Source organism: Panthera leo, chromosome B3 (assembly GCF_018350215.1).
Source record: "Panthera leo isolate Ple1 chromosome B3, P.leo_Ple1_pat1.1, whole genome shotgun sequence".
Taxonomy (NCBI): Eukaryota; Metazoa; Chordata; class Mammalia; order Carnivora; family Felidae; genus Panthera; species Panthera leo.
The window spans coordinates 190,852-215,951 of record NC_056684.1 but is presented as its reverse complement, the minus strand read 5'-3'; the positions used below and the strand labels follow the sequence as shown (position 1 = coordinate 215,951).

Here is a 25,100-nt window from a genome sequence, read left to right as displayed (position 1 = left end):
TTTTTTAACGTTTATTTATTTTTGAGACAGGGAGAGACAGCATGAATGGGGGAGGGTCAGAGAGAGAGGGAGACACAGAATCTGAAACAGGCTCCAGGCTCTGGGCTGTCAGCACAGAGCCCGACGCGGGGCTCGAACTCATGGACCGCGAGATCGTGACCTGAGCCGAAGTCGGACGCTTAACCAACTGAGCCACCCAGGCGCCCCCATGTTTTTGTATTTAAATACACAGTTTTATCAGTGTGTTAGTGTTCCGTTAAATGCGAGATGCCATCCGCACTTAGAAGCACCACGGTTTTACGTGCTGCTGTGAAAGAAAGAGGGCTGCCAAGCTAACAGCCGCGCCGAGTCCCGAGTGCACCTCCGTTTCGGGGACGTGCACGTGTGGATCTTAGCCATTTTCAGCTTGTAAGACCTTTTGACCCTGCCTGACAGTGACACTGGGCCACTCTTCTGTTGACCTTTTGCTTAAAATACCTGCAAACCCAGAACGAGTTGATGTTTGGTAAGAACAACAGAGAACCTCTCTCATTCACTGTCACTGGTAGGGGTTAAACATTCGATTTTGCAGTTTTCAGAGAATCCTTGCCAGTCTTCTCATTACTAATTTTGTGTGCGTTTCTGTGTATCCCTTTACATAGCACCTCAGGCAAGTAGGAGTGGCCGGAAAGTTTGTTGAGTTTTTTGGAAGTGGAGTTTCACAGTTATCTATAGTGGATCGGACTACAATAGCAAACATGTGTCCAGAGTACGGTGCTACCCTCAGCTTTTTCCCTGTTGACAATGTGACATTAAAACATTTAGAACATACAGGTAAGATGACATATCGGCAGGGCGAGCGTGTTACTGTCTCCAGCGTGTTTGTCTGAAATAACTTGTAACAAACAACTACCTTGTGCAGGTTATTGAATATTCAGGAAATTGTTACGTTGCATCTGGCTTTCAAATAAACTGCCTCGCATTCTTGAAAGAGTATTGTGTTCTCAAAACCTGGTCCCCTGTGGCCCGTCTACAGTATTTTAAAGGAATTACTCAAACTGCAGATCGTCACCTCACTTGTTCCAGGAATGACGGCCACCACACCCTTCTTAGGGACAAAGGCTGCAGCTTAGTGGAAGTCAGGCTGGCGCATGTGTGCAGCTGTCCCCTTAACAGGAACAGAGGAGCCACCACACAAAGGCTGGGGACCGGCGCCCTGTCTGAAGACTAAGCACATAATCTTGTGAAAAGCAGCCTAGGATTACAGGCTCCAAATCTTTTTTATTGATTAGCAAGACGTTTGACCGTCTTCTATTGACGGTTTAATGTAGAAATACCTGTAAGACCAGGATGTGCTCATGTTTCTTAAGACCCCGGCTCTCCTTTTTATGTGGTCCACTTCCCTTTTTAAGAGGCCATTGCTGAACTAATCTCTCGTCATAAGTGTACTTGGGGGGGTGAGGTCTAGTATTCTTCAGTTGGGGGGAAGATTTTATAAATCCGTAAGTCAAATGGCAAAATGGACACTTGGTCACTTGGAACGTTGGAGGGAACGATTCTCACTGAATGCGGAGCTTTCTCTAAACTGGGTTTGTTTGTTAGAACATTTGAAAGCGAAATGGTCGAGATGTCTCCTTCCTACACGTTAATATGAGTTGTGTAGTAATGACGTGTTGCTGCGTAAGAAATTATCCTAAAGCTTAGTGGCCCAAACCGGCAATAATCACGTGTGGCCGTGTGGTTTCAGCAAGCCCGTGGTTTAGACGGAGAGACCGCCTGTCTCTGCTCCATGGGGTCCAGGCTGTCAGACGCAGAACTTGGCGGCTCAGGCCCGCAGTCCTGACAACTGCGAGCTCGCATGTCTGGCACTGAATGCTGGCCATCAGCGGGTGCTCAGCGGGGACTGTCAGCCACAGCCTCCATGTGTGCTCTCTCCGTGTAACCTGGGCTCGCTTACATGGCGGCGTTCCAAGGGTGGCTGACCTGGGAGAGAGTGTTTGCCAACGGTCGAGAGTCCCGTGGCTCAGTTTCAAGGGCCGATCTCTGCCTCTTGATGGAGGGCTGTCGATGGCACATTGTGAGAACACAGTTTGGGTGTGTGCCGTTGCACCAGCCGTTGGAAATACAGTTGGCCACAGTTACTTCTAGTCATGCTGGCTGAGAGCTGCCCAAATATTTAACTGGAGCTCTTATTGCTAACCATCTGATGGTTTTGATTTCTGGAAGATCCTGTTAGATCCCTCTCACTGCTCTGTGAACCCTTTCTTAACATTCACTTATTTTTTCATTTTGACTATTCGTATTTGTTTTTTAGGAAAAGTAATGAGTGTCCTTCGTGGTGGGTGATAATTTGTTATATTCAGTGTAGTTATCGATTTATCTTCTGCAAACTGTTTTTTTGTGAGTTTTCTAGAATTGGCTCCGTATTTCTCATCTTGTCTCTGAGTAACTTTTAAAGGGGGACTGGTGTGTATTTTATAAAGCAGAGTTTTCACCAAGGGCAAAATTTTTACTGCTCTTGAGAACAGCATCAAGTGGTAGTTTGTAAAGACATCTGTTCTGAGTAGTAATGTGTAATGTCTGTGTCTTGCTCATCATTGGAATTCAGCACCTCCAAAGATTTCTCTTACTGTATTTTTGTTGTTCTTAATGTTCATTTTAGGTTTTGACAAAGCCAAACTCGAGTCGATGGAAACATACCTTAAAGCTGTGAAGTTGTTTCGAAATGACCAGAAGAACTCAGGAGAACCTGAGTACTCCCAGGTGTGTGCAGAGAGGCCCCTCGTCGCTGTCAGGGTGTGTGTTCTGCAGCTTAGCCACCGGGTTTGAGTACCAGCTCTGGGACTTACCGGCAGGACGGCTGCGGGCATGTTATCTAGCCTTTCTGCCTCAGCTTCCTCATCTCTAAAATAGGAAGGTATTCTTAAGGGATTAAATAGGAATGTATTCGAACGGTTTTAGGGACCCAGAAAGTGCTCAGTGTCAGCTATCATTATTTAACATTTAACGAGTAAATGTTGTTTATGACCCTGCTTAGATTTTACTCAGTAGTTTTACAACATTTTGTCAAATTAATTTTTTTTCTACTTTATGAAAAAAGAGTCAGATATCCTCTGAAAATATCAATTCTGATGAGGCCTGCCTGGTTAATGTCTGTATTTATAAAAATATGTTATGAAAGGGGTATACAGTTATATGGTCTTACATGTTAAAGATATTTTATGATCAGTCTAAGCCAATATTTCTTACCTGTTGGAAATTTATATTGAAGTAAGTAAAATTCACTTTCAGGGAAGTCTGAATTTTAATACAATTCATTTTCTAGCAGCGTGTTAAGCATCTAAAAGCACTTGGTGTTGTCATAGGTCTGGTTATCCACTTTCTCAACCCAGCTTTATTTTTCTTCATAGCATGTGTCCTTGCCTGAAATGTATTAATTTCTATACGTGTCTGCCTGCCTCCCCTGCCAGAATGCCAGTAAGAGGAGAGGAACGCTCAGTTTTGTGTGGTGCCGTGCCCCCCGCCCTGGTGCGCCTGGCACAGTGGTGACTGTTGGGTGCATATGTGAGCCCACCTAGGTGTGTGGAGGGCCAGAGCAGATCATAGGGAGCGCACCTGTGTGAGCTCCTCGTTCTCTGGTCCCTTTCAGCTCTGTTTATTGTAGTGCCATGTTTTGTTTTGTTTTGTTTTGTTTTGTTTTTTAAGACATAAAGGGAAAGAATAAGAAAAATTAAATGAAAAACCTTGCATTGTATAATAAAAAAGAATAATTTGACCTATTAAAGACTTGACCAAATTTAAGAAATAAAACTTGGCACAAAAACAGACAGTCAGATCAATGGAACAGAATAGAGAACCCAGAAATAGATCCCCAAACGTATGGCCAACTCATCTTTGACAAAGCAGGAAAGAATATCCAGTGGAATAAAGACAGTCTTCTCAGCAAATGGCACTGGGAAAACTGGACAGGGACAGGCAGAAAAATGAACCTGGACCACTTTCTTTTTTTTGTTTTTTTGAGGGTTTTACTTTATTTTTTTTATTTTTTTTAACATTTATTTATTTTTGAGACAGAGAGAGCATGAACAGGGGAGGGTCAGAGAAAGAGGGAGACACAGAATCTGAAACAGGCTCCAGGCTCTGAGCTTGTCAGCACAGAGCCCGATGCGGGGCTCGAACCCACGGACCGTGAGATCATGACCTGAGCCGAAGTCAGACGCTTAACCGACTGAGCCACCCAGGCGCCCCTGGACCACTTTCTTACACCATACACAAAAATAAACTCAAAATGGATGAAAGACCTAAACGTAAGACAGGAAACCATCAAAATCCTCGAGGAGAAAGCAGGCAAAAACCTCTTTGACCTTGGCCGCAGCAACTTCTTACTCAACACGTCTCCGGAGGCAAGGGAAACAAAAGCAAAAACGAACTACTGGGACCTCATCAAAATAAAAAGCTTCTGTACAGCAAAGGAAACAATCAGCAAAACTAAAAGGCAACCGACAGAATGGGAGAAGATACTTGCAAACGACATATCAGATAAAGGGTTAGTATCCAAAATTTACAAAGAACTTAATCAAACCCAACACCCCAAAAACAAATAATCCAGTGAAGAAATGGGCAAAAGACATGAACAGTAGACACTTCTCCAAGGAAGACATCCAGATGGCCAACCGACACATGCAAAAATGCTCCACATCACTCATCATCAGGGAAATTCAAATCAAAACCACAATGAGATACCACCTCACACCTGTCAGAATGGCTCTCATTAGCAACTCAGGCAACAACAGATGTTGGCGAAGATGCGGAGAAAGAGAATTCCTTTTGCATTGTTGGTGGGAGTGCAAGCTGGTGCAGCCACTCTGGAAAACAGTATGGAGGTTCCTCGAAAAACTAAAAATAGAACTACCCTACGACCCAGCAACTGCACTACTAGGCATTTATCCACCGGATACAGGTGTGCTGTTTCGAAGGGACACACGCACCCCCATGTTTATAGCAGCACTATCGACAGTAGCCAAAGTATGGAAAGAGCCCAAGTGTCCATCGATGGATGAATGGATAAAGATGTGGTAGATATATATACAATGGAGTATCACTCTGCGATCAAAAAGAATGAAATCTTGCCATTTGCAACTACGTGGATGCAACTAGATGGTGTTATGCTAAGTGAAATTAGCCCGAGAACTTCATGTGACTTCACTCATATGAGGACTTAAAGAAACAAAACAGATGAACATAAGGGAAGGGAAACAAAAATAATATAAAGGCAGGGAGGGGGACAAAACAGAAGAGACTCTTAAATACGGAGAACAAACTGAGGGTTACTGGAGGGGTTTGTGGGAGGGGGGATGGGCTAAATGGGTAAAGGCATTAAGGAAACTACTCCTGAAATCATTGTTGCACTATATGCTAACTAACTTAGATGTAAACTGAAAAAAAATTAAAAAAATAAAACTAAAACCCATTAGCATGTTGATTTCAAGGTAAACTTGCTAAGTATGTAAAGATGAGAATCACTGGGTCCATGAAGTGATGTACAAGCAAAGCGGCGTAGCAGTTACGATTGATTAGGGTAAGCAGGGCGGTTAAATCTTGGTGAAAGGCATAGTGTAGGCAAACTTCATTTAAACTGATAAGACCCAAACGGACAGAGGAAAATGGTAGAAACACAGGAACCTAGTTGGGAGGTTGGGTTTTAAGAAAATACCATTTTTTAACCCAAGCAATGAAAGCATGGTCTCACAGGAGCCTGCCCAGCTAGATACTTGGGGACCAGGAAGAGAGAAGTCCCGCTGTGTCCCTCCAGCAGCCTGTGTTGAGCACATTGAGGAAGGAGCGGTGTTTCCTGAGCCACCTTCATCGTCACAGAGCAAGGAAGGGTGCGTGTGGAGCTTGGAGGCCGCAGATCAGTGGCTGGCACAGGCGTTGTCTTAATCGTCAGGCATCTGGATGACAGAGGAGAGAGATGGGGAGGGACGCCGTAGTCTGTGTAGACCGGCTGATTCGTGTTGGGGTGGTTTGCGTACCGATCTGCTACTCTTGCTTTTAGCAGATGCTTGTGTGTTCCGTTTCATAAATTGGGTTGTTTTCAAATCTTTATTTCTGGAGGTGTGTGTCCTGTTACAGCAAACATGAACGGACTTGTTGCGCTTCAGAAAGTAGTGCTGAATTGCAGTCTGTACTGAACAGATTCTAATTCCTCGTCTTCCTCTTCTCTCTCGTTCCCTAGGTGATCCAGATTAATCTGAATTCAATAGTTCCGTCCGTCAGCGGTCCAAAGAGACCTCAGGACAGAGTTGCCGTGGCGGATATGAAACGTGACTTCCAGGCTTGCTTGAATGAAAAGGCAGGTCTCCTCGCCACTGTCTTTGTGCGTCTTGTGCTCAGGGGTAAAGATCCGCCCGGTGGCCCGGAACCACCGTCGGCCACTGTGCTCTCGCATGTTGGCACTGGCAGCCCCCTCGGTTTCCTGCCGTCCCATGTGCGAGTTGGTCATTTGATTAGCTCGGTCCCAGGCCTGCTGTGACGATCAGACCCTGAATCTGTTATTTCAAGTTAAGGATGGAGTTTCTTGGTCGCCTCACTTCAAGCGCTGATTAGCCACCTGTGGTCATGGTGCTCTAGTGTTAGCTCAGATCGTGAGTGTGTCCGTCCTCACAGAAAGTTCTGTTGGGCACACTGTTCTCGACTTCTGAACTGTGTAGTTATTCTCATAAAATCTGGTAAATGTAACTGAATGGCACGTGACCTCTTTGACTTTCTGGGTTTGTACTTTCTGTCTGAAAAGTGTGGCTAAAATGTTAACACTTTCTCTATTCTAAGAACTAGTGTCTGACTTTCTTCCCAGAGCCTTTTCATCGTTTCTTTTTTTACAATTTATTCTGAGAGCGCACCTGTGTGAATGGGGAGAGGGGCAGAGAGAGAGAGGGAGAGAGGGAATCCCAAGCAGGCTCAGTGTCAGCACAGAGCCCAACACGGGGCTTGAACCCACAAACTGAGATCATGACCTGAGCCTAAATCAAGAGTCAGATGCTTAACCGACTGAGCCCCCCAGGCGCCCCTCTTTTTATAATTTCTTAAATTATGTTGTTGTTTTATTGCGGAAAATGTCATACTTGTGCAGGAATAAAGTGGTCTCACGGATTCCCACATACCTGCTTCAGCAGTTACCAAGTCATAGTCAGTCCTGTCTCATCCATTCCACACACATTCTCACCCAGAGGATCCTGTTGAATCCAGTTGTCAGGGCCATTTTAACAGAGACCTTGCATCATCTCTTGAGGATTATCGTAAGTGGGAGGAGTAGAGAAAAACAGAGCTGGATCCCGGGTGGTTACGAGTGCCAGCAGACTTCCATCGTGACTGTCACATTCATGCTTCAGCTGAGTTACAGCTACTGAACGTCAGCTTCAACACCACTCACACGTAGTCAGAACTTAAAGTGTTAAATGTCATTTGTCAAGAATCTGTTGTAGTTTCTACCAGTCTTTTTTTCTATACATACCCAGAGTATTTGTATTTATGTGCACACTTGTGTAGGTCGGGTTTAAAGGCTTCCAGATTGCAGCTGAAAAGCAGAACGATACTGTGTGTATTCAGTACGAAGGAAGCGAGTTCAGGCTGTGCCATGGGTCTGTGGTCGTTGCCGCGGTCATCAGTTGCACCAATAACTGCAACCCGTCCGTCATGCTCGCTGCAGGTAGGCCTCGCTTACGGCCATTTGTTCCTTTCCTGTGATGCTTTGTGTCGTAGATTATGCATGTATATCAGTGTCTCTGTTTGATATTGAGAGATTTTCTGAGATGAAAAAAAATTTTTTTTTTAACATTTATTTTTTGACAGACAGAGTTTGAGCAGGGGAGGGGCAGGGAGAGAGGGAGACACAGAACCTGAAGCAGCTCCAGGCTCCAAGCCCTCAGCACAGAGCCCGACTTGGGGCTCGAACTCATGAACCCTGAGATCATGACCTGAGCCCAAGTAGGACACTCAACCGACTTTCTGAGATTTTAATTGGGTCTTAAGGAGCCTGACCTTATGGAAACCAATTTGACAATAAATTTCATATTAAAAAAAAAAAAAAGGAGCCTGACTTTGACTTATGCTATTAGTTTTATTACACAGAAGGTAAATTCTTATTATTATTACTTACATGTCTGTTAGTTTTAGGTTGTATCTGCTTCTTCTGTTAATTTAGAAGTATAGCTAATTAACAAATCTCTTGATAATCTACTAGAAGTTTACCATAGCACTGTGCTAGAGTCCACTGAGAATGTAAAGGAAGTAAAAGATTATTGACAAGGATTGTAAATGAAATTAGTTGTATGTTCATAAAACAATTCGTTAATTGTACAGATTCCTGTATAATAAATGTGAAATTTTAATTTCTTACGGGGGAATTTAAAATGGTTCATTTACTAGAAAGTAAACAAATGGTTCAGCTAGTGATAGGTATTACCTGTGTGTGTCATGTTAATTATGTATCCTGTTTTTCCGTGTGTGTGTATGTGTGTGTAGGATGCCATGATATCAGGCTGTACCTGAATAATTTACAGTGTTAAGTTTTTTATTTGTTTTAAATGAAACAAATCAACATGATAGGATGGGCAAAATAATGGCAGCGAATTGATGAATTCGGACTTTTACCCTCACACGAATTGGAGGTTGTGGGTGCTGCCCTGATACGCCATTGTTTACCGTGCAGGTCTTCTGGCTAAAAAGGCCGTAGATGCCGGTCTGCGTGTTAACCCTTACATAAGAACAAGTTTATCTCCAGGCAGTGGGATGGTCACACATTACCTCAGTTCGAGCGGAGTATTACCATATCTCAGTAAGCTTGGGTAAGTGACGGTCTGCTATTTATATCGACCTTGTGTTCAGCAGTGATCGGAGCCACTTGTTAGAACCTTTCATAGGCAAAGAGAAGATAGAAAAAATACGCTTTGTTCTACCTGTTACCTTGCCGATCCAACACAGTCTTTGATGCCTTCTCCCTCGGCAGAAATTTGCTGGGCATGGGCAGACTCCAGGAACGAGGCAGCGTGTCGGCTGCCAAGAGGTCGGAGGCGTGGTCTCTAGCTCCTTGAAGGGTGGGAAGACAAACGTGAGACCAAGTAACGGGTGGTTTGAGGAATGGCACCGAGTGTGCATAGTTTCTGCGAGGGGCAGGTCAGTTTCGGAAAGAGTGAAATATACCAGCTGCATTATTACTGGGGCAGGTTGTCTTAGTTGGTGTTTTGTGAGGCTATTGGCCCTGTGAAGCACAGGTTCGTCTGTCCCTGAACTTCGGAGAGAACTCGTTCATTTCTTACATACTCGAAAAAAAAAACATAACGGAGGCCTCCTCTGTTTTCAGGGTGTATTTTGGAACCTGTTAACTTACAGAGATCAATTCCTTTGCAAGAGTGATAAATTTAAAAATTGCGCTTTTAGAAGAGTGGCTGAGAGTAATTTTGAGGGTTTTGCTTGTAAGTTTTTAGTTCTGTCGTCTTGGGATTTTTGTCAGAGACTTTCTTTGAGTTTGGTTGGTTGAGAATCAAGCGGTTTACTGTTTGGGGTTCCCGTCACGGTGTCCCTTCCGAGGCCTTGCTGCACTCCTCCCACCAGTCCCTCTTAGGACTTTGGATAGAAGTACAGTATCAGTTTTTAAATGGTCAACTTAGAGCCCTGACGGTGATATTTGGGTAATTGTCTTGTGCAGGGTGCAGGTGTTGTGGCGGATTTAGGTCACCAGATCTCGGGAATGTTCTAAATATCGGGGTTCGGGCGTCCAGTACAGGTGGCATGCCTGAGGGTCAGGTTGGATTGCTCAGAAGCCGTGAGACAGGTAGACACGGGGCGATCCGAGGGTCAGGAACGTTCCCTCAGGTGATCTCATTACAGTGATGGAGATGAAGACCTGTGCTTTCGGTACAAGTGTTGGAATGTTCTCTTCAATAACATCTATTTTTTGAAATGCAGATTTGAAATAGTTGGCTATGGATGTTCAACATGTGTGGGGAATACAGCACCCTTATCAGAAGCAGTTTTAAATGCAATAAAACAGGTAAAATTATCCATGGGTCAGTAAGACACGGAGAGGGGTTTTCATAACTGTCTTTTATTATTAAATTATAAAATATATATATTGATGTATTTGTATTTCTGTAGTCCTTGCACCTCTTGGGAAGAGTCCATCTTAAAATGATTGAAAAAATCATTTTTAGGTCCTTGAAATAATCCCTTAGTAATGTAAGCAATTATTTTAGTTGAATTACAGGATTCGGTAGTTCTGTACATAACAGTTGTGGTAATATGCTTTTGGTTATCTTGCCCTCACACGTACAATATTTCGATTGCTTCTACACATAGATCATCCAAAACATAGATTACCATGTCTTGAGTTGAATATATATTTGTTTACATACATTTCTTTTTCAGGGTGATTTGGTCACTTGCGGAGTTTTATCTGGAAACAGACATTTCGAAGGTCGGCTTTGTGATTGTGTGCGTGCCAATTACCTCGCCTCCCCACCCCTAGTGGTGGCATACGCCATCGCCGGCACGGTGAATATAGATTTCCAGACGGAGCCCTTAGGTATCTTTTTGCCTTTACGTACAAACCTGCGCACGCTTTTCTCCACAAGTTATATTTCTGAAATGCTCCTTAGACCGTCCACTCTGAATTATTTCAGGAAATCTTATCATGCAACTCTTCATTTCTGTACTCATGAAGAGTACAAAATGTGGAAGTAGGGGTGTCTGGCTGGCTCAGTGGGTCGAGTGTGCCACTCTTGATCTCAGAGTCATGGGTTCAAGCCCCACATTGGGCGTGGAGCTTACTTTTTAAAAAAATAAATAAATAATAAAATGTGCAAGTAATTAGTTTTTTTAGCTGCTTATGTCTGAAGCACTCACTCTGGTGTTGAATAATTTACTTGGTTTCTATGATAGATTGGTGAGAAGATGTGAACACCTTGAGGGAATTGCTTTTCTGTTTTTTTTTTTTTTTTAATTTTTTTAATGTTTGTTTATTTTTGAGAGAGCGCAAGCAGAGGAGGGGTTGAGAGAGAGAGAGACACAGAATCCGAAGCAGGCTCCACGCTCTGAGCTGTCAGCACAGAGCCCGACGTGGGGCTCAATCCCATGAACCGCGAGATCACGACCTGAGTTGAAGTCAGACACCCAACCCACTGAGGCACCCAGGTGCCCCGAGGGAATTGCTTTTTATACCAAATTTCGTATTACAATTTTTTCACCAGGGACTGACGCTACCGGCAGGAACATTTACCTGCAGGATATTTGGCCCAGTCGAGAGGAAGTTCATCAGATGGAGGAAGAGCGTGTTATATTGCCCATGTTTAAAACATTGAAAGAGAAAATAGAGGTAAGAGGCTCATCTGTTTCTTAAATAGCTTAATAAATGGCAGTATTTCTTTATTTCGTGTGTCTTTCTGAATTTAATAAAAACTCAAATTATGAGGTGCCTGGGTGGCCCAGTTGGTTGAGCATCCAACTCTTAGTTTCTCCTCAGGTCATGATTTTACAGTCGTGGGTTCGAGCCCTGCGTTGGGCTCCACACTGTCAGCATGTAGCCTGCTTGGGATTCCCTCCCTCCCTCCCTCCCTCCCTCCCTCCCTCCCTCCCTCCTTCTCTCTCTCTCTCTCAATCTCTCTCTCTCTCTCTCTCTCAATCTCTCTCTCTCTCCCATCTTTCTCTCTCTCTCTCTCTCTCTCTCTCTCTCCTCTCTCTCTCTCCTCTCTCCTCTCTCTCTCCTCTCTCCTCTCTCCTCTCTCTCTCTGCCCCTGCCCCTCCCTGTCTCCTGTTCACTCACTCACTGTGCTTTCTCTCTCAAATATTTTTAAAAAAATTAAAATTACATGATTTTGAACATACAGTTTTCATTGTTAATTTTGGAGAGAGAGAACATGTGAGAATGGGGAAGGGGCAGAGAGAGAGAGGGGTGGGGGGTGGAGGGAATCCCAAGCAGGCTCCATACTGTCAGCAAAGAGCCCCACTCGGGGCTCCAACCCACGAACTGCGAGATCATGACCTGAGCTGAAGTCGGTCGCTTCACGGACTGAGCCCCCCAGGCCTTCCCGTGATGACGTTCTTAAAGACCAGCAGTGTGCCCACCACAGTCTCTCTTTAGCTGCACATAGGACTCTTTCTAAATCCTCTACGTTTGTTTGGATTCTGTAAACGATGTCCAGTTTATATTAAAACTTAGTCTTCAGGGACTCATGAAAATCCAGAGTGCTAGAATTCATTGAGCAGATTTTCATTCATTCTGTCCGAAAATGTCTTAATTTTATAGAATGCACTATCTTAGCTTCCTTTCCAAATGAATAAGGCCTTTTTTTGGTCATTCTAACGTAAGTGCCTTTTAATTCTCTCAGTCATTTTCATAAACCTCTTTTCTGTGACTCCATTTTCGCTCTGCTCTTTGTTCACCCGCCAAACCACGTTCACAGGTGGGAAACAAGCGGTGGAACTGCTTAGAGGCACCGGATTCCACTCTGTTTCCGTGGGACTCGAAGTCTACTTATATCCGATGTCCTTCATTTTTCGACAAGCTTGTGAGTACGATTTTACTATTTGATCTTTCCAGGGTTGTTACGAACTAAAAGACCTCATCAGGAGTAAATGCCTTGAACTGTTTTCACCTTTTAGACCAAAGAGCCAGCTGCCCTCCAGCCTATTGAAAATGCCCACGTCCTCCTGTATCTGGGAGACTCCGTGACGACAGATCACATCTCACCCGCGGGCAGCATCGCCAGGAGCAGCTCGGCGGCCAAGTACTTGACCCACAGAGGGTAGGTGTGTGGCCGCGGGCGCGCACTCAGCCGCCTCGCTGACGAAGAGCGCTTACGTACTGGGCCCGTTCCTTTGCCCGGTAGACACAGTTGACCCTTGAACAGCTCCGATTTGTTTTGATAAACATGGTTCAGCACCGTAAGTCTCTTTTTCTTGCTTGTGATGCTCTGAGTAGCACTTCCTGTTCTCTAGCTGCCTTGTAAGAATGTGGAGAGAAAGCATCCAACACAGAACAGGTGTTCATCGACTCTCTGTTCCGGGTAGGGTTTCCGGTCCACAGAAGGGTGTTAAGTTTTGGGGAGCCAGACTTTTGACTTTGTGCAGGGTCGGTTCCCCAGCCCCCCTGTTGTCCAGGGCTCAGCTGCACAGGCATCACCACAGACCGTGTCTTGTCGCTGTATCTGACTTCAGCAGTAACTGGCCTGTTCTTGCTTTTAACTTTAGGAATGGAAATTGCTGTTTTAAATTAAGCCCTTGTAGTCTAAATTAACACCTGATTGGAAACAAGAATTGTCTTTTCAGTTCTACTTTGCCAGACAGTCAGCTTGGTTTGACCCACCACACGAAGTCTGATGGTTTGGTTGGAACACCCTCCCGTTGCCGGAGTGCAGAATTTTTAAGTGTGTGTTTTGTGGACTCTGAAACCTGCGTGCGTGAAGCTAGGCTTGGTCTGTGTCAGATCAAAAGACAATGAATTTCTGCTCCTTGAGCTTATATTTTTACTAAAAGTGGATGTAAACATCACTGATAGAGGAGATAGAAATCTAAACCTAGAAAAATTTTATTTCATTTCTACATGATTAATAATACGGTGTTGCTCTTATCCAGAACCGTTTAGACACCAGAGACAAAGTTTTGGTAAGGGCAGAATTTCCTGTACTGGTGCCTGATTAGCTTTAGAAGCTTGAGCTGTTCAAGAGCCGACTTTTTGTCAAAGTATCGTGTAAACGTCAGTGCCGTATAGCTTGGTTGCACATGTAGTGATGCTGCAAAGCTTCTACTCTAATCTCACCGGTGCTATTTTGAAATTTGTGTTTAAATATTTTTGTGTTTAAATTTTTTCTGATTAACTAAGTTTGGTATGAATTAAAACGCATTTTGTGGGGGCGCCTGGGTGCCTCAGTCAGTTGAGCATCTGGCTCTTGATTTCGGCTCAGGTCATGATCTCACAGTCGTGAGATCGAGCCCCCGTGTTGGGCTCTGCACTGAGTATGGAGCCTGCTTGGGATTCTCTCTGTCTCCCTCTCCCTCTGCCCCTCCCAATGAAAAAAAATAAAAATAATGTTTTTAAAAAGCCACTTTTTGGTAGGAGTTGTTAAGTCCATTTGATATAACTTGATCAAGGTGAATCTGTTTGTTATACACATGGCTTTTATTTATAGTGGTGTGAAATACAAGTTTTTAAATATTTTTTGGTCGTCATTTCTGTCTTGGTCACAATTGTGACATAGCATCCACCAAAAGAAAGTCCCCACTCTTCGCACATACATAACTTTTACGTGTTTTTTAGTTTCTGGTATGAATTTGTCAGTATATTTAATCCAATAGTTCTCATCAGTTAGAGTTGTTTTTAAGATCCTTCGAAACTCTCATCATCTCTATTTTGAAGTAAGAAATTTAAATGTACGGGTTTACAAAACGTATTGCCTTTACATAAGAAACCAGGTTAGAGACTCCTAAAAGTCGGTTGCTGGTTGTTCCTTATACTGAGTCGTTTCTGGTGTCTAGAAGGTCACGTGTGTTGTGACCAGTCCAGCAGCAGTGAAAACCCATAGCGACCAGGTTGCGGTGTCTGCTGCTTCCTAGTGTCGCTGTCCCCGCTGCCTGCAAGCTGGCGTTGCACTTCGCTTGTATGAAGGACCGATGGTAGTACCGGTTTTCTCTAACTGAAAGAAATCTAAAGGTTTTTGCTTTTACGGGGAAAGGCCGTTACCACCCACATACCATGTAGGTCTTTGGTAAAAGCAGAGCAGCACAATGTGAATTTCTGGAAGGAGGTGGATAATCTTCCTTTACACCATTTCGACTTAGGCGAGGTTTCATAGGAGTGCTCTGTTCTCAGCAGGGAAGCCAATACAAGCCACCGTTTTTTGGAGAAATGGTTGATTACAGATTTGGAGGCATTTGGAATATTGACTGGCTGTTTGATTGGTATTAAGAAATTGTGCTATTTTTTTTGGTATTGAGTAATATTTTTTGAGAGTTCATATATTTTAAAGAAAAATAGTGAGGTATATAGTGTTAATATACGTTACATGAGTTTGCTTCAAAATAGTCTAATAGGGGATGATCATAGAGGAGACGGGGAGAGTGGGTTGGTTGCTATAGTTTGATGATGGGCAGCTGGGCATTCACCGTGCTGTTTTCTCTACTTGTGCACACGCTTGAAATTTTCCATCATAAAAGAAGTGTTTTTGAGTAAGTTTTAAAAATCAGTAACGTGTGATTATTTCCCATCTGGAATGAAACCCACTTCACGACTCTCTTGTAGCCTTACTCCTCGTGAGTTCAACTCCTATGGAGCCCGGAGGGGCAATGACGCGGTCATGACGAGAGGCACTTTTGCAAACATCAAGCTGTTCAATAAGTTCATTGGGAAACCAGCTCCCAAAACAGTTCATTTTCCATCGGGACAGACGGTAAGGACGTTTACAAAGCATCTAGGCAACTGCTTGCTAACTAGATCCGAATTTGTGTTACAGATTTTTGTGTTTGTTCTAAACAGCTAGATGTGTTTGAGGCGGCAGAGCTGTACCAGAAAGAAGGTGTCCCGCTGATTATTTTAGCAGGAAAGAAATATGGTTCAGGAAATTCAAGAGACTGGGCTGCCAAAGGACCATATTTGCTGGTATTGATTCTTACTTTTATCTTTTTTTTTTTTTTTTTAAGTTTATTTATTTATTTTTGAAGACAGAGTGCAAGCGGGGGAGGGACGGAGGGTGGGAGAATCCCAAGCAGGCTCTGAGCTGTCAGCACAGAGCCTGACGTGGGGCTTGAACCAATGAACCGTGAGATCATGACCTGTGCTGAAGTTGGACGCTTGACCAACTGAGCCACCCAGGCGCCCCTTAAGTTTTATTTTCTTAAACTTGAGTTTCAGATCTTCCCTTTTATCAGTAACATACTATCAAAGTATATTTTGCTCATTTGGATTTCTCATGCTTATTTGGATCTCATATTCATGGGGTTTTTTAAGTAATCACTTTGTACTCAACCTGGTTGCATTGTAATACTCCTGTATCAAGCTTACTGAAGAAGTCGGTGTGGTAGAGGGAAAGGAGATCCGGTCTGAAACTGGTGGGTGCTCTGTAACGGATTACGTGTGCCCACTGCTAGTTTACGGGCCCCCTTTCCATTTACAGACTCAGACAGTGGGCCAAGCGGCCCAGTTTTACTAGTAGGAGATGATGGCACCTGGCTGCCTGCCAGGAGGGCATTTCTCATGCACCTGTGTCTTTGCCGAAGCACAGATGGGGGTCCGCTGGAGAGGATCGTCCGGACAGGTGCTTTCTACCCGGCTCTCGTGCACAGAGGCGGTCAGGACAGCCCTCATAGCTGTCATGGTCACGCGCACTTCATTCTTCTTGAATCTTTACTTTCCCCCCTAAAAATGTGAATACTCATAGTTGTAGGAATGAGCCCAATTGTCTTATCTTTCTGAGATACTAATTATAACTAATATGAATATTAATTATAAGCACAGGTTCCTTTTTTTCAGAAATCTTTTATCATCATTTTCTTTGTTGGAGGCTTTCCTCGTATTTGATCCTAGGCTGTCTCTTCGGTCAGACACTGAAATACTGATTACAAGCTGGGGGTGCGGGCTGGGTTTTGTCAGTTGTCGGGCCTTGGCATAGATGGTTGGATTCCTTGGGAGAGCCTCGTATGTCCGTACCTGCAGGTGTTCTCTCTGAGGCCAGTTTTCCCGAAGAAGGAGCAGCACTCTGGGCACAGACTTCCAGCTAATTCCCGTTTCTGATGCTGTTCTCACCCCTGCCCCGGTGCCCGGTGCCCCTCAGTCCAGGACACCTGTTCTCCACAGGGTGGCAGCAGCCACAGAGGGGTGGGAACTGTACTCCTCCTGTGTGGAAAGCCCCGGTGTACACAAGGTTCTTAAACAGATCCACGGGCTGTGATTGTGGCGTTCAAGCCACGGCGGCGAGGAGGAGGTCACGGCTGGGGGTGGGCATCCGTGAGGCGCTCCTTAGGAGGACAGCGGTGGAAAAGTTGGGCAACTTGGAGCTAGAGCCTCTCCGGCTTATTTTCTCCAGAGAATAGGTTTTTAGTTGTTGAAAATGGACTTGAGCCTTATCAATGTCACTCTCTAAATGTTACACTTGATGATTTCTGTGGTTTCAACGAGTCACTTACCTGTGACTTCTAAGCATGTTCAGAATTTACGCACCCGGTTTCCTTGTTGCTGTGGGGACGTCCTTGTGTACCCCTGTGTTCTAGGGGCCGTTTAAGAGCCAGTGCTGGGGAGCGTGCACGTGGGGTCTGCCAGGATCAAACAGACCCTCCTGAGCCCTGTCGGAGTCCCAGCAGCCGCCCCGCTGCAGGGCTCTCGCTCTGGTCGATGATGGCCGAGCTCAGCCCTGGAGAGGCAGAGGGGTGGGTAGAAGTTAGGGAGCTACTTAAAGAGACAGAAAAATCTGTCAATACTTTCATACATTACTGGCCTTTAGTATGCAGTGTTCGGTTAAGAAAGTTTCATAGGCTACAGGTAGAATTTTTTTCCCTTTAAAATGCTCCAAGAAGGCAGTGTTCAAGAGATGATTGGAAGAAATAAAATGCACGTTTGTTACAGGGTGTGAAAGCTGTTTTGGCTGAAAGTTATGAAAAAATTCACAAAGACCACTTGATTGGAGTTGGCATAGCTCCGCTTCAGTTCCTTCCGGGAGAAAATGCAGATTCCTTGGGCCTCTCTGGCAGAGAAACATTTTCTTTAACGTTTCCTGAAGAACTATCTCCTGGAGTTACGTTAAATATAAAGGTATCTCTAAGATCCTCAAGTATGTGAGTACATGGTGTATACGTAACTAGATGGTTGTAAATTGAATAAAAACAATCACTGTGTATTGAATACTAATGTCAGCATAAATTGTAGTTTAAGATGACTGTTTCCTGTTTATTCAGACCCACGCTAATGTAGTTGGTACTCTATGAGGAAAAGTAGAAAGCACTAGACGGTCCAGAAAAAAAAGAGACACACGGGCTTCCAGTTATACGTGCCCACTCCCTTTTCTTGGTTGTCCGCTCTTTCTGTCCTGATCTGTTTTTTTAATTGTTTTCAAGTTTGTTTATTTATTTTGAGAGAGAGTGTGTGAATGGGGATGGGGCAGAGAGAGAAGGAAAGAGAATCCCAAGCAGGCTCCTCACAGAGCAGAGCCTGACACGGGGCTTGAACTCATGAACCGTGAGATCATGACCTGAGCCAAAGTCAAGAGTCAGACGCTTAACTGAGCCACCCAGGTGCCCCTGTCCTGATCTGCTTTTAATCCAGGCTTATACGTGGCTGCAGGAGAAGCCAGAGTTGAGTGTTCAGGGTTAGAGAAACACAGACCTTACAAGTAAGAAAAAAAGAAAAGTGGCCGATGTAACATGCAACGAATATTTAATATAAAATGTCGATGAATGGGGCACCTGGGGGGGCTCAGTCAGTTAAGTAGCCACTCAAGTCATGATCTCGAGGCTCGTGAGTTCGAGCCCCGCGTCGGGCTCTGTGCTGACAGCTCGGAGCCTGGAGCCTGCTTCGGGTTCTGTGTCTCCCTCTCTCTCTGCCCCTCCCCTGCTCACATTCTGTTTCTGTCTCTCTCTCAAAAATAAAATAAACAGTAACATTTCTCGAGTTATAAGTCAAAATCTACGTCATTTGGGTGTTCTGGATGATACGGTAACTGTCATTTAGAAATATGGGTAAGATGACCTGATTTTCTACTTGGCCATGAAGCCCGTGGCTAGATATGTCAGGTCTTTTCCAGGCAGGAGGTTTCTCAGACAGAGTCTGGCAGGTATAGTCATTGAATGTGAGGACAGCTGGTCTGAGGGACACGGGGAAGGTTTCACCGCTCATACGAGATGTTTCTGTTTGTTTAAAGACAAGCACTGGAAAAGTATTCGGCGTGATTGCTTCGTTTGAAAGTGATGTGGAAGTAACCTTATACAAACATGGAGGATTATTAAACTTTGTGGCACGAAAATTCTCATAGTATCTACTCAACACAGATACCTTTCCGAACTGGTAACTGCAAATACAAAAAGCCTTTTGTGCTGGATCCAGGAATCCTGGCCGTGGAGCCTCAGACGGTCCCGTGCGCTCCCCGATCTCACCGTGGGTGTAAATGATTAGGAATCAACATAGTGACTGAGATGAAATCTTTCTGATTTTAAATAATATACGAATGGTGCTATTAACATTGCTAAAATCAACGTGTGAGGTGTGCTGTGGGAGAGGCTGTAAGTACGGGGGTATTTTATCAGACCATTTTGTAAATAAAGGCAGAATTTGAATTTGTGTTGAAGATTCTTATATGAATAACCTTCCTGAAGTTGTTTGTTTAGTTTTGCACCTACAAAACTGTGTACTACTGTTTGTTGGTTTAAGACCAGCGGGTTGAAATGTAAGAAGCCAGATTAGACTCTAAAATTGTGGAAATTGGAATCTGATCATAAATGGACTTTCAGATATATTAATTCCTTTTCAGAATCGAACTGGACATAGTTGGCATTCATGTTTGTACTATAAGCCAGGGTTCTCCTAGTCCCAGTCAAACCACAAGGGACAGAACCTGTCCCTGACCAGATCACCCTGTCCGGTGTTACCAAGGGTTCCTCCAGGCCCGGAGACAGAGCTGGTTGTATAGCATCACGTGTTACCGGCGAAAGTACAGATCACATACCGTTCAGTAATTTGCTCCTGTGACCCTCTGGCCGGCCTCAGATGGTATTATATTAATTGGATTAGATTATTTCGCTCACTTCGTGTGATACTGTTACTTCCTATAACCTATTATTTTAGGTATCATTAACCAAAATTCCACACTCTTGTAGTTGTTAAAGAGAACTTTACTTAATCGTTAAATGCTGAAATTATTTCCTCTAGACTTTTAAATTATCCACCCTAAATTCTATGGTTGCTCAACTCTTAAGAATATTTTAAATGTTGGTTATTTCTTAATTATTTAAATTGGTTTTGTGTCTTTTTGAATCCTTATTTTATCTGGGATGCATGATTCTATTAATTATGTTTTTGTTTTAACCAAAGCTGACTATCAGGATAAAACACTTAAATTGTTGCTGTCTGAATATCCCGTTTTCTCTCTGTACGTGTCTGTTTGCCACAGCAAGTGTTCTGTCAACAAGACATTTGGCCACTTTTAAGAAAAATGTTGGGCAATTAATTCTAGAAAGTCCTATGCCTTTTTTTAAATTCAGAAACTGAACCTAGCAGGCGAAAGTTTAATTGTAGAGGTGTTTTTTTACATGGGGCTCTTCTTCTGACCCAGTGAGGCCGCTGGGGCTCGGGGGCGGCTCCTGTCAGACGGGAGGAGCCGTGTTACTAGGGTGCCGAAGCCGCCAGGCCGGGTGTGACCATGGAGAGCTTTGCACACGAACAATCACACAGTCGAAATCTTTTCAAAATATTCTGCGGATTGTCTGTAGACAGTTACATGGACTGGAGTCCGACGGAATGATTTTTCTTCTTTATTTAAATTTTTATAACCGTTTTCCTTTGGTACTTTCATACTGTGTTCGTGATGTTTTATTATGCCGGTGTATCTGTCGGTGCATGTGTTTTTAATTTACCTGAAAACATGAATTAGGAAGGGAGGGTTTACACGTCGAATGTTAAAGTACCTGTTACATGCTTGGAAGAAGTGGTGACTCCAGACCGTGGAGACACCTCTGTGTCATTTTTCAGCCGGGCTGTATCACGTAGCTGTGGGCAGAGGCCTGGATGTTATCGGCAGCAGCCGAGACACAAGGTCACGATGACACAGGTGGTCACTGTGAACCGAGCGGTCACTTTCCAGCCCGCCTAGTCCGGGCTCTCAGCCCCTCGCCAGCGTGCGGCGGGCAGAAGGCTCTGGAGCGCGGCCACCTTCAGCACAGAGTCCGGCTGTGCGCCCCGTGGTCCTGCCTCTGGCCACATCCTCTGTTGGCGAAGATGTGACGTCTATTGGCTTTTGTTGTTTCATTTACCTCCTTTGTTGACTATCTTTGAGTAATTTTGTTTAAAAAAATGCACAGTGTTGTGGAAAGGAAGTATAATAGGCACACGAGAGCAGCAAATTAATGTTGTAAGTTAAAGTACAATTTCAAAGGTATTGCCAATAGCAGCATTGTTTTCATCTTTTAAAAAATGACGCCACCTGCCATTGCCATACTTCCTGCCTTCAGTGGTCGTTGTTCCTGTGCAGCAAAGTGCGTGGGGGTTCCCGTCCAGCCATGGAGTTGGCCATTATCACAGCTGGAAAGGTTCCAGGGTGACGGTGGTTGCTGTTACCTCTTTTGCCTCTAGGCTGACACTTGAATGAGAGGGATGCCAGTCGCCTCGGCGACTCAGTGTTTGCTGGGCAGCTGACCTCCTGGCTCCAAAGGCAGAGTGCACGTAGCTAAGAGGAAGCCAGAGCAGAGGGTGCCAGCACGTGGTGACCGTGTCGCGTGAATTCGCCTTCCCGGTGGTGGGTGACAGGATGACGCGACTCTAGGACCTGATGTCTTACTGTGGTTTTAAAAGACATCTGTCTTTTGCCTTTAGGTTTAGGAGAAGGTACTGAGATGCTGGGTGTTGACTCTGTCTTCGTTTGATTTGGAGTAATAAAGAGGGGGAGAGATTTAGGCTCTGTTAGTGGCTTTTTCCCCTGAAGTGTGATAGTGCCGATGTTTCTATCAATTTTACATATATGGCTATGAAACCACGTATCTCAAGTAACTATAAATCATTGTCTATTATTTAAAGCCAACAAAACAGTGTAACAGTTTTAAATTCAATAATGTTAAGTATTGTATAAAAATATATTGGAGGCAAAGTTCAGTTGATGACAATTGTGTATATGTTATTGATGCTGTAAATTATTTTTAATAAAGAAAATTGTATTATCACATCTCGTTATAAAATGTTTTGTGGTGATTAAAACTAAAACACCATAACTTAAATAGGATGGCATCCAGAAATTCCTCTTTGAGGATGTTCCCTAAACGTTAGTCATTCCCAGTGTGGCTGCCAGAGCGTGAGCCACGGTCGTCCTTGTCCCTCTGTCCAGCCTTCCTTTCTAGTCTGGGGCCAAGGAGAATGAAGAGGTGACAAGTGTGCGGTGGGCATAGCCCGCCAGTGGGAACAATCGGTGAAGTTGAACTCGATCTGGGGGTTGTTCAACAGGTACGTAAGTTCATGGAATCCCATTTTATACTTGAGAAGCCTGCACTCTGAGTGGCAGCAGGATCCCTTCTACAGGTGACAGCCAGCTGGGCAACCTGCTCTTGAACATTCATGAGGTGGAGACTGTCCGCTGTGCTAAGCAACCCTGTCCTGTTGACTGAGTCTTGATATCAAGCTGAAAATGTAACTTAAACCTACCGATTCTGGTTCTCCCTGATTCGTCTATGCCTCATAAAGCACTTCATGTATAAAGTAAACATTAAATACATAGCAGTGAAGGAGTCGGACCTCTGCACATAACTTTCATGCTATACATCTTTCATTATGGAGGTATTTTATGTTAAAGTGAACGCTTAGGACTGAATTGGCGGTCTCATGCTATAAACTGTATTATAGGAGGAAATGGCTTTTTTTTTTTAATGTTTATTTTTCAGAGAGTGCAAGCAGGGCAGGGGCAGAGAGGAAGGGGGACAGAGAATCTGAAGCAGGTTCCAGGCTCTGAGCTGTCAGCACAGAGCCCACCGCGGGGCTCAAACCCACGAACCGTGAGATCTTGACCTGAGCCAAAGTCGGACCCTTAACAGACTGAACCACCCAGGTACCCCAGAAATGGCTTTCTCTTGATGCAGGATGGAGATGCTGTGTTTTCATCGGCTTCTATGTTAGGGTCAGCTGACGGTGACACCTCTTCCCTGTGCTGGCCGCTCGTTAGTGACCCGTGAATCAGGTCATCCAGAGCTGGGAGCCAGGGCTGTGGGCCTCTGTCCCGGAGCGATGTTTTGTAAATATGGTCAGCTGCCCACTGGTCTAAAAATACCTGCCCTTACACATGCACCCCCATGTTTATAGCAGCACTATCGACAATAGCCGAAGTATGGAAAGAGCCCAAATATCCATCGAAGGATGAACGGATAAAGATGTGGTATATATATACCATGGAGTATTACTTGGCAGTCAAAAAGAATGAAATCTTGCTATTTGCAACCACGTGGATGGAACTGGAGGGTATTGTGCTAAGCAAAATTAGTCGGAGAAAGACAAATATATGACTTCACTCATATGAGGACTTTAAGACAGAACAGATGAACATAAGGGAAGGGAAACAAAAATAATATAAAAACGGAGTGGGACAAAACAGAAGAGACTCAAATACGGAGAATAAACAGGGTTGCTGGAGGGGTGGTGGGAGGGGGGATGGGCTAAATGGGGAAGGGGCATTAAGGAATCTGCTCCTGAAATCATTGCTGCACTAGATGCTAACTAATTTGGATGTAAATTTTAAAAAATGAAAAAAAAAATGAAAAAAAATAAAAATAACCTGCCCTTGCTACCACTCTTAATATAGCAACCCAAGCGAGTGAGTCAACTTTATTAAGATCTGGTGTTCGGGAACCAAGATTGGCACATGATTAGAGATGTTCTGAAGATTCCAATTCAGCGTTCTGTGAAGTTTGCATTACAAAGGCTCATCCCACACAGGCACGGGCTGGCGGTTTGGATACTAGAGCACAAAGCGAGTCTCACAGTGTGCCTCTGTTGCCAGTTTCCACTTGGTGCCAGTCTAGGTTTTAAATTATAAATTAGTGTAGCTCCAGCCTATTTGTTTTGGTTTGATGTGAGTTGTTTGATAATTTTTCAAAATACCAAACCGTTAGGCTTGTGTTCAGTGTACTTCAAAATTGGAACATGTATTGCAAAAGCAGCTGTATTACGTAATCCCCACAAAATGTGACTGTGTGGTGACGATTGTGGGGTCACTGAGTTTTGAACATTTGTAACAACCTGCAATATACTGTAAAGAAAGTTTCATAAACGGCTATTATGTGTGACAGGACATCTTATGATACAAAATCGTGGCTGCAATCTCAGCCTACAGATTGTTCATTCTGTTCCTTCCAAGTTTTGATCACTGAACTCTAAGAGCCACTACGTAAGTGTCCCAGGTGGCCAGGTGGAGACGAAAAACATTGTTCATCCAACATTGACATGACATTTAGTAGACTGGTGGAGATTTTTACATTATGATATCCAGTACTGGCATTTTGAGGACAAACATGACTTGGCAGCATATATGAAAAGCCTTAGAAATGTTCATTCTCTTAGACCCAGTGATAGGACCGAGCAGGGTATTTCAAGGACATAAATGGAAACGCACAAAAGATTTATGTATGAGGATTTATTAAAGACAAAGATGCTCATTTAAAATGAAAGGGCGGGGGCACCTGCCTGGCTCAGTCCCTAGAGCATGCAACTTTTGATCCTGGGGTTGTGAGTTCAAGCCCCAAAATGAAAGGGCAAATGACAAAATAACAGTGTTTCTAAAGAAGACACTGTGGGTGGAAAGGAGGCCATTGTGGAGCTAGTAGCCCTGACTCTAAATCTGTCCCCATTTTCTGGCGGTTCAGTCTTCATCCCCATCCCTCATCCCACACGGGGTGGGGGCGGGGTGCTGTACCCGCACAGGGCAGCGGTGCATTACCTGCACGGGGGATGCTGTAGGCGCACAGAGGAGAGGTGCTGTACCCAAAGTGGGGGTGCAGTACCTACACGGGGGAGGGGGGATGATGCTGTACCCGCACGGGGAGGGGTGCGGTACCCGCAGGGAGCAAGAGGGGGCATAGAACCACGGAGGCCGCGCCGCAGGCCAGAGCTCTGACCCACCGAGAAGTCCTGCCTGGCGCCCCCGACCACCGGGATCCCCACTCCGCGGGCACACGGCGGTTTCCTGCAGGGGATTCAGGCCCGACCTGGGCCCAGCCGCGGGAAGCCGGGGACCGCCCTCTCGCCCCCTCCATCTGCTGCTCGGCCCGCCGGCCTGGGAGCGAGTGCAAGTTGGAGCCGCGGCCCGAGTCCAGCCGGAGGTGAGGTCGGCGCGCGGCGGAGGGGCGCGTGGGCCCGCGGCACTAGGGAGGTAACTTCGGGCCGCGCGGGAACGGACTCC

At 44.7% G+C, this 25,100-nt stretch overlaps 1 protein-coding gene across 3 annotated transcripts in view; it reads left to right on the top strand.

The window, feature by feature from the left end:
• Positions 1-21,882, top strand: part of IREB2 (iron responsive element binding protein 2) — a 46,794-nt gene extending 24,912 nt beyond the window's left edge. For all 3 annotated transcript variants that reach the window (XM_042940755.1, XM_042940754.1, XM_042940756.1), the window contains exons 9-22: positions 642-813; positions 2,642-2,742; positions 6,215-6,331; positions 7,525-7,684; positions 8,687-8,822; positions 9,943-10,027; positions 10,402-10,558; positions 11,223-11,347; positions 12,435-12,539; positions 12,634-12,776; positions 15,269-15,416; positions 15,503-15,625; positions 17,585-17,770; positions 18,876-21,882. In XM_042940755.1, the coding sequence (XP_042796689.1) occupies positions 642-813; positions 2,642-2,742; positions 6,215-6,331; positions 7,525-7,684; positions 8,687-8,822; positions 9,943-10,027; positions 10,402-10,558; positions 11,223-11,347; positions 12,435-12,539; positions 12,634-12,776; positions 15,269-15,416; positions 15,503-15,625; positions 17,585-17,770; positions 18,876-18,986 (1,869 nt within the window). In that variant the 3' untranslated portion in view covers positions 18,987-21,882. The remainder of the gene's footprint in view (positions 1-641; positions 814-2,641; positions 2,743-6,214; positions 6,332-7,524; positions 7,685-8,686; positions 8,823-9,942; positions 10,028-10,401; positions 10,559-11,222; positions 11,348-12,434; positions 12,540-12,633; positions 12,777-15,268; positions 15,417-15,502; positions 15,626-17,584; positions 17,771-18,875) is intronic.
• Positions 21,883-25,100: the final 3,218 nt, after the last annotated feature.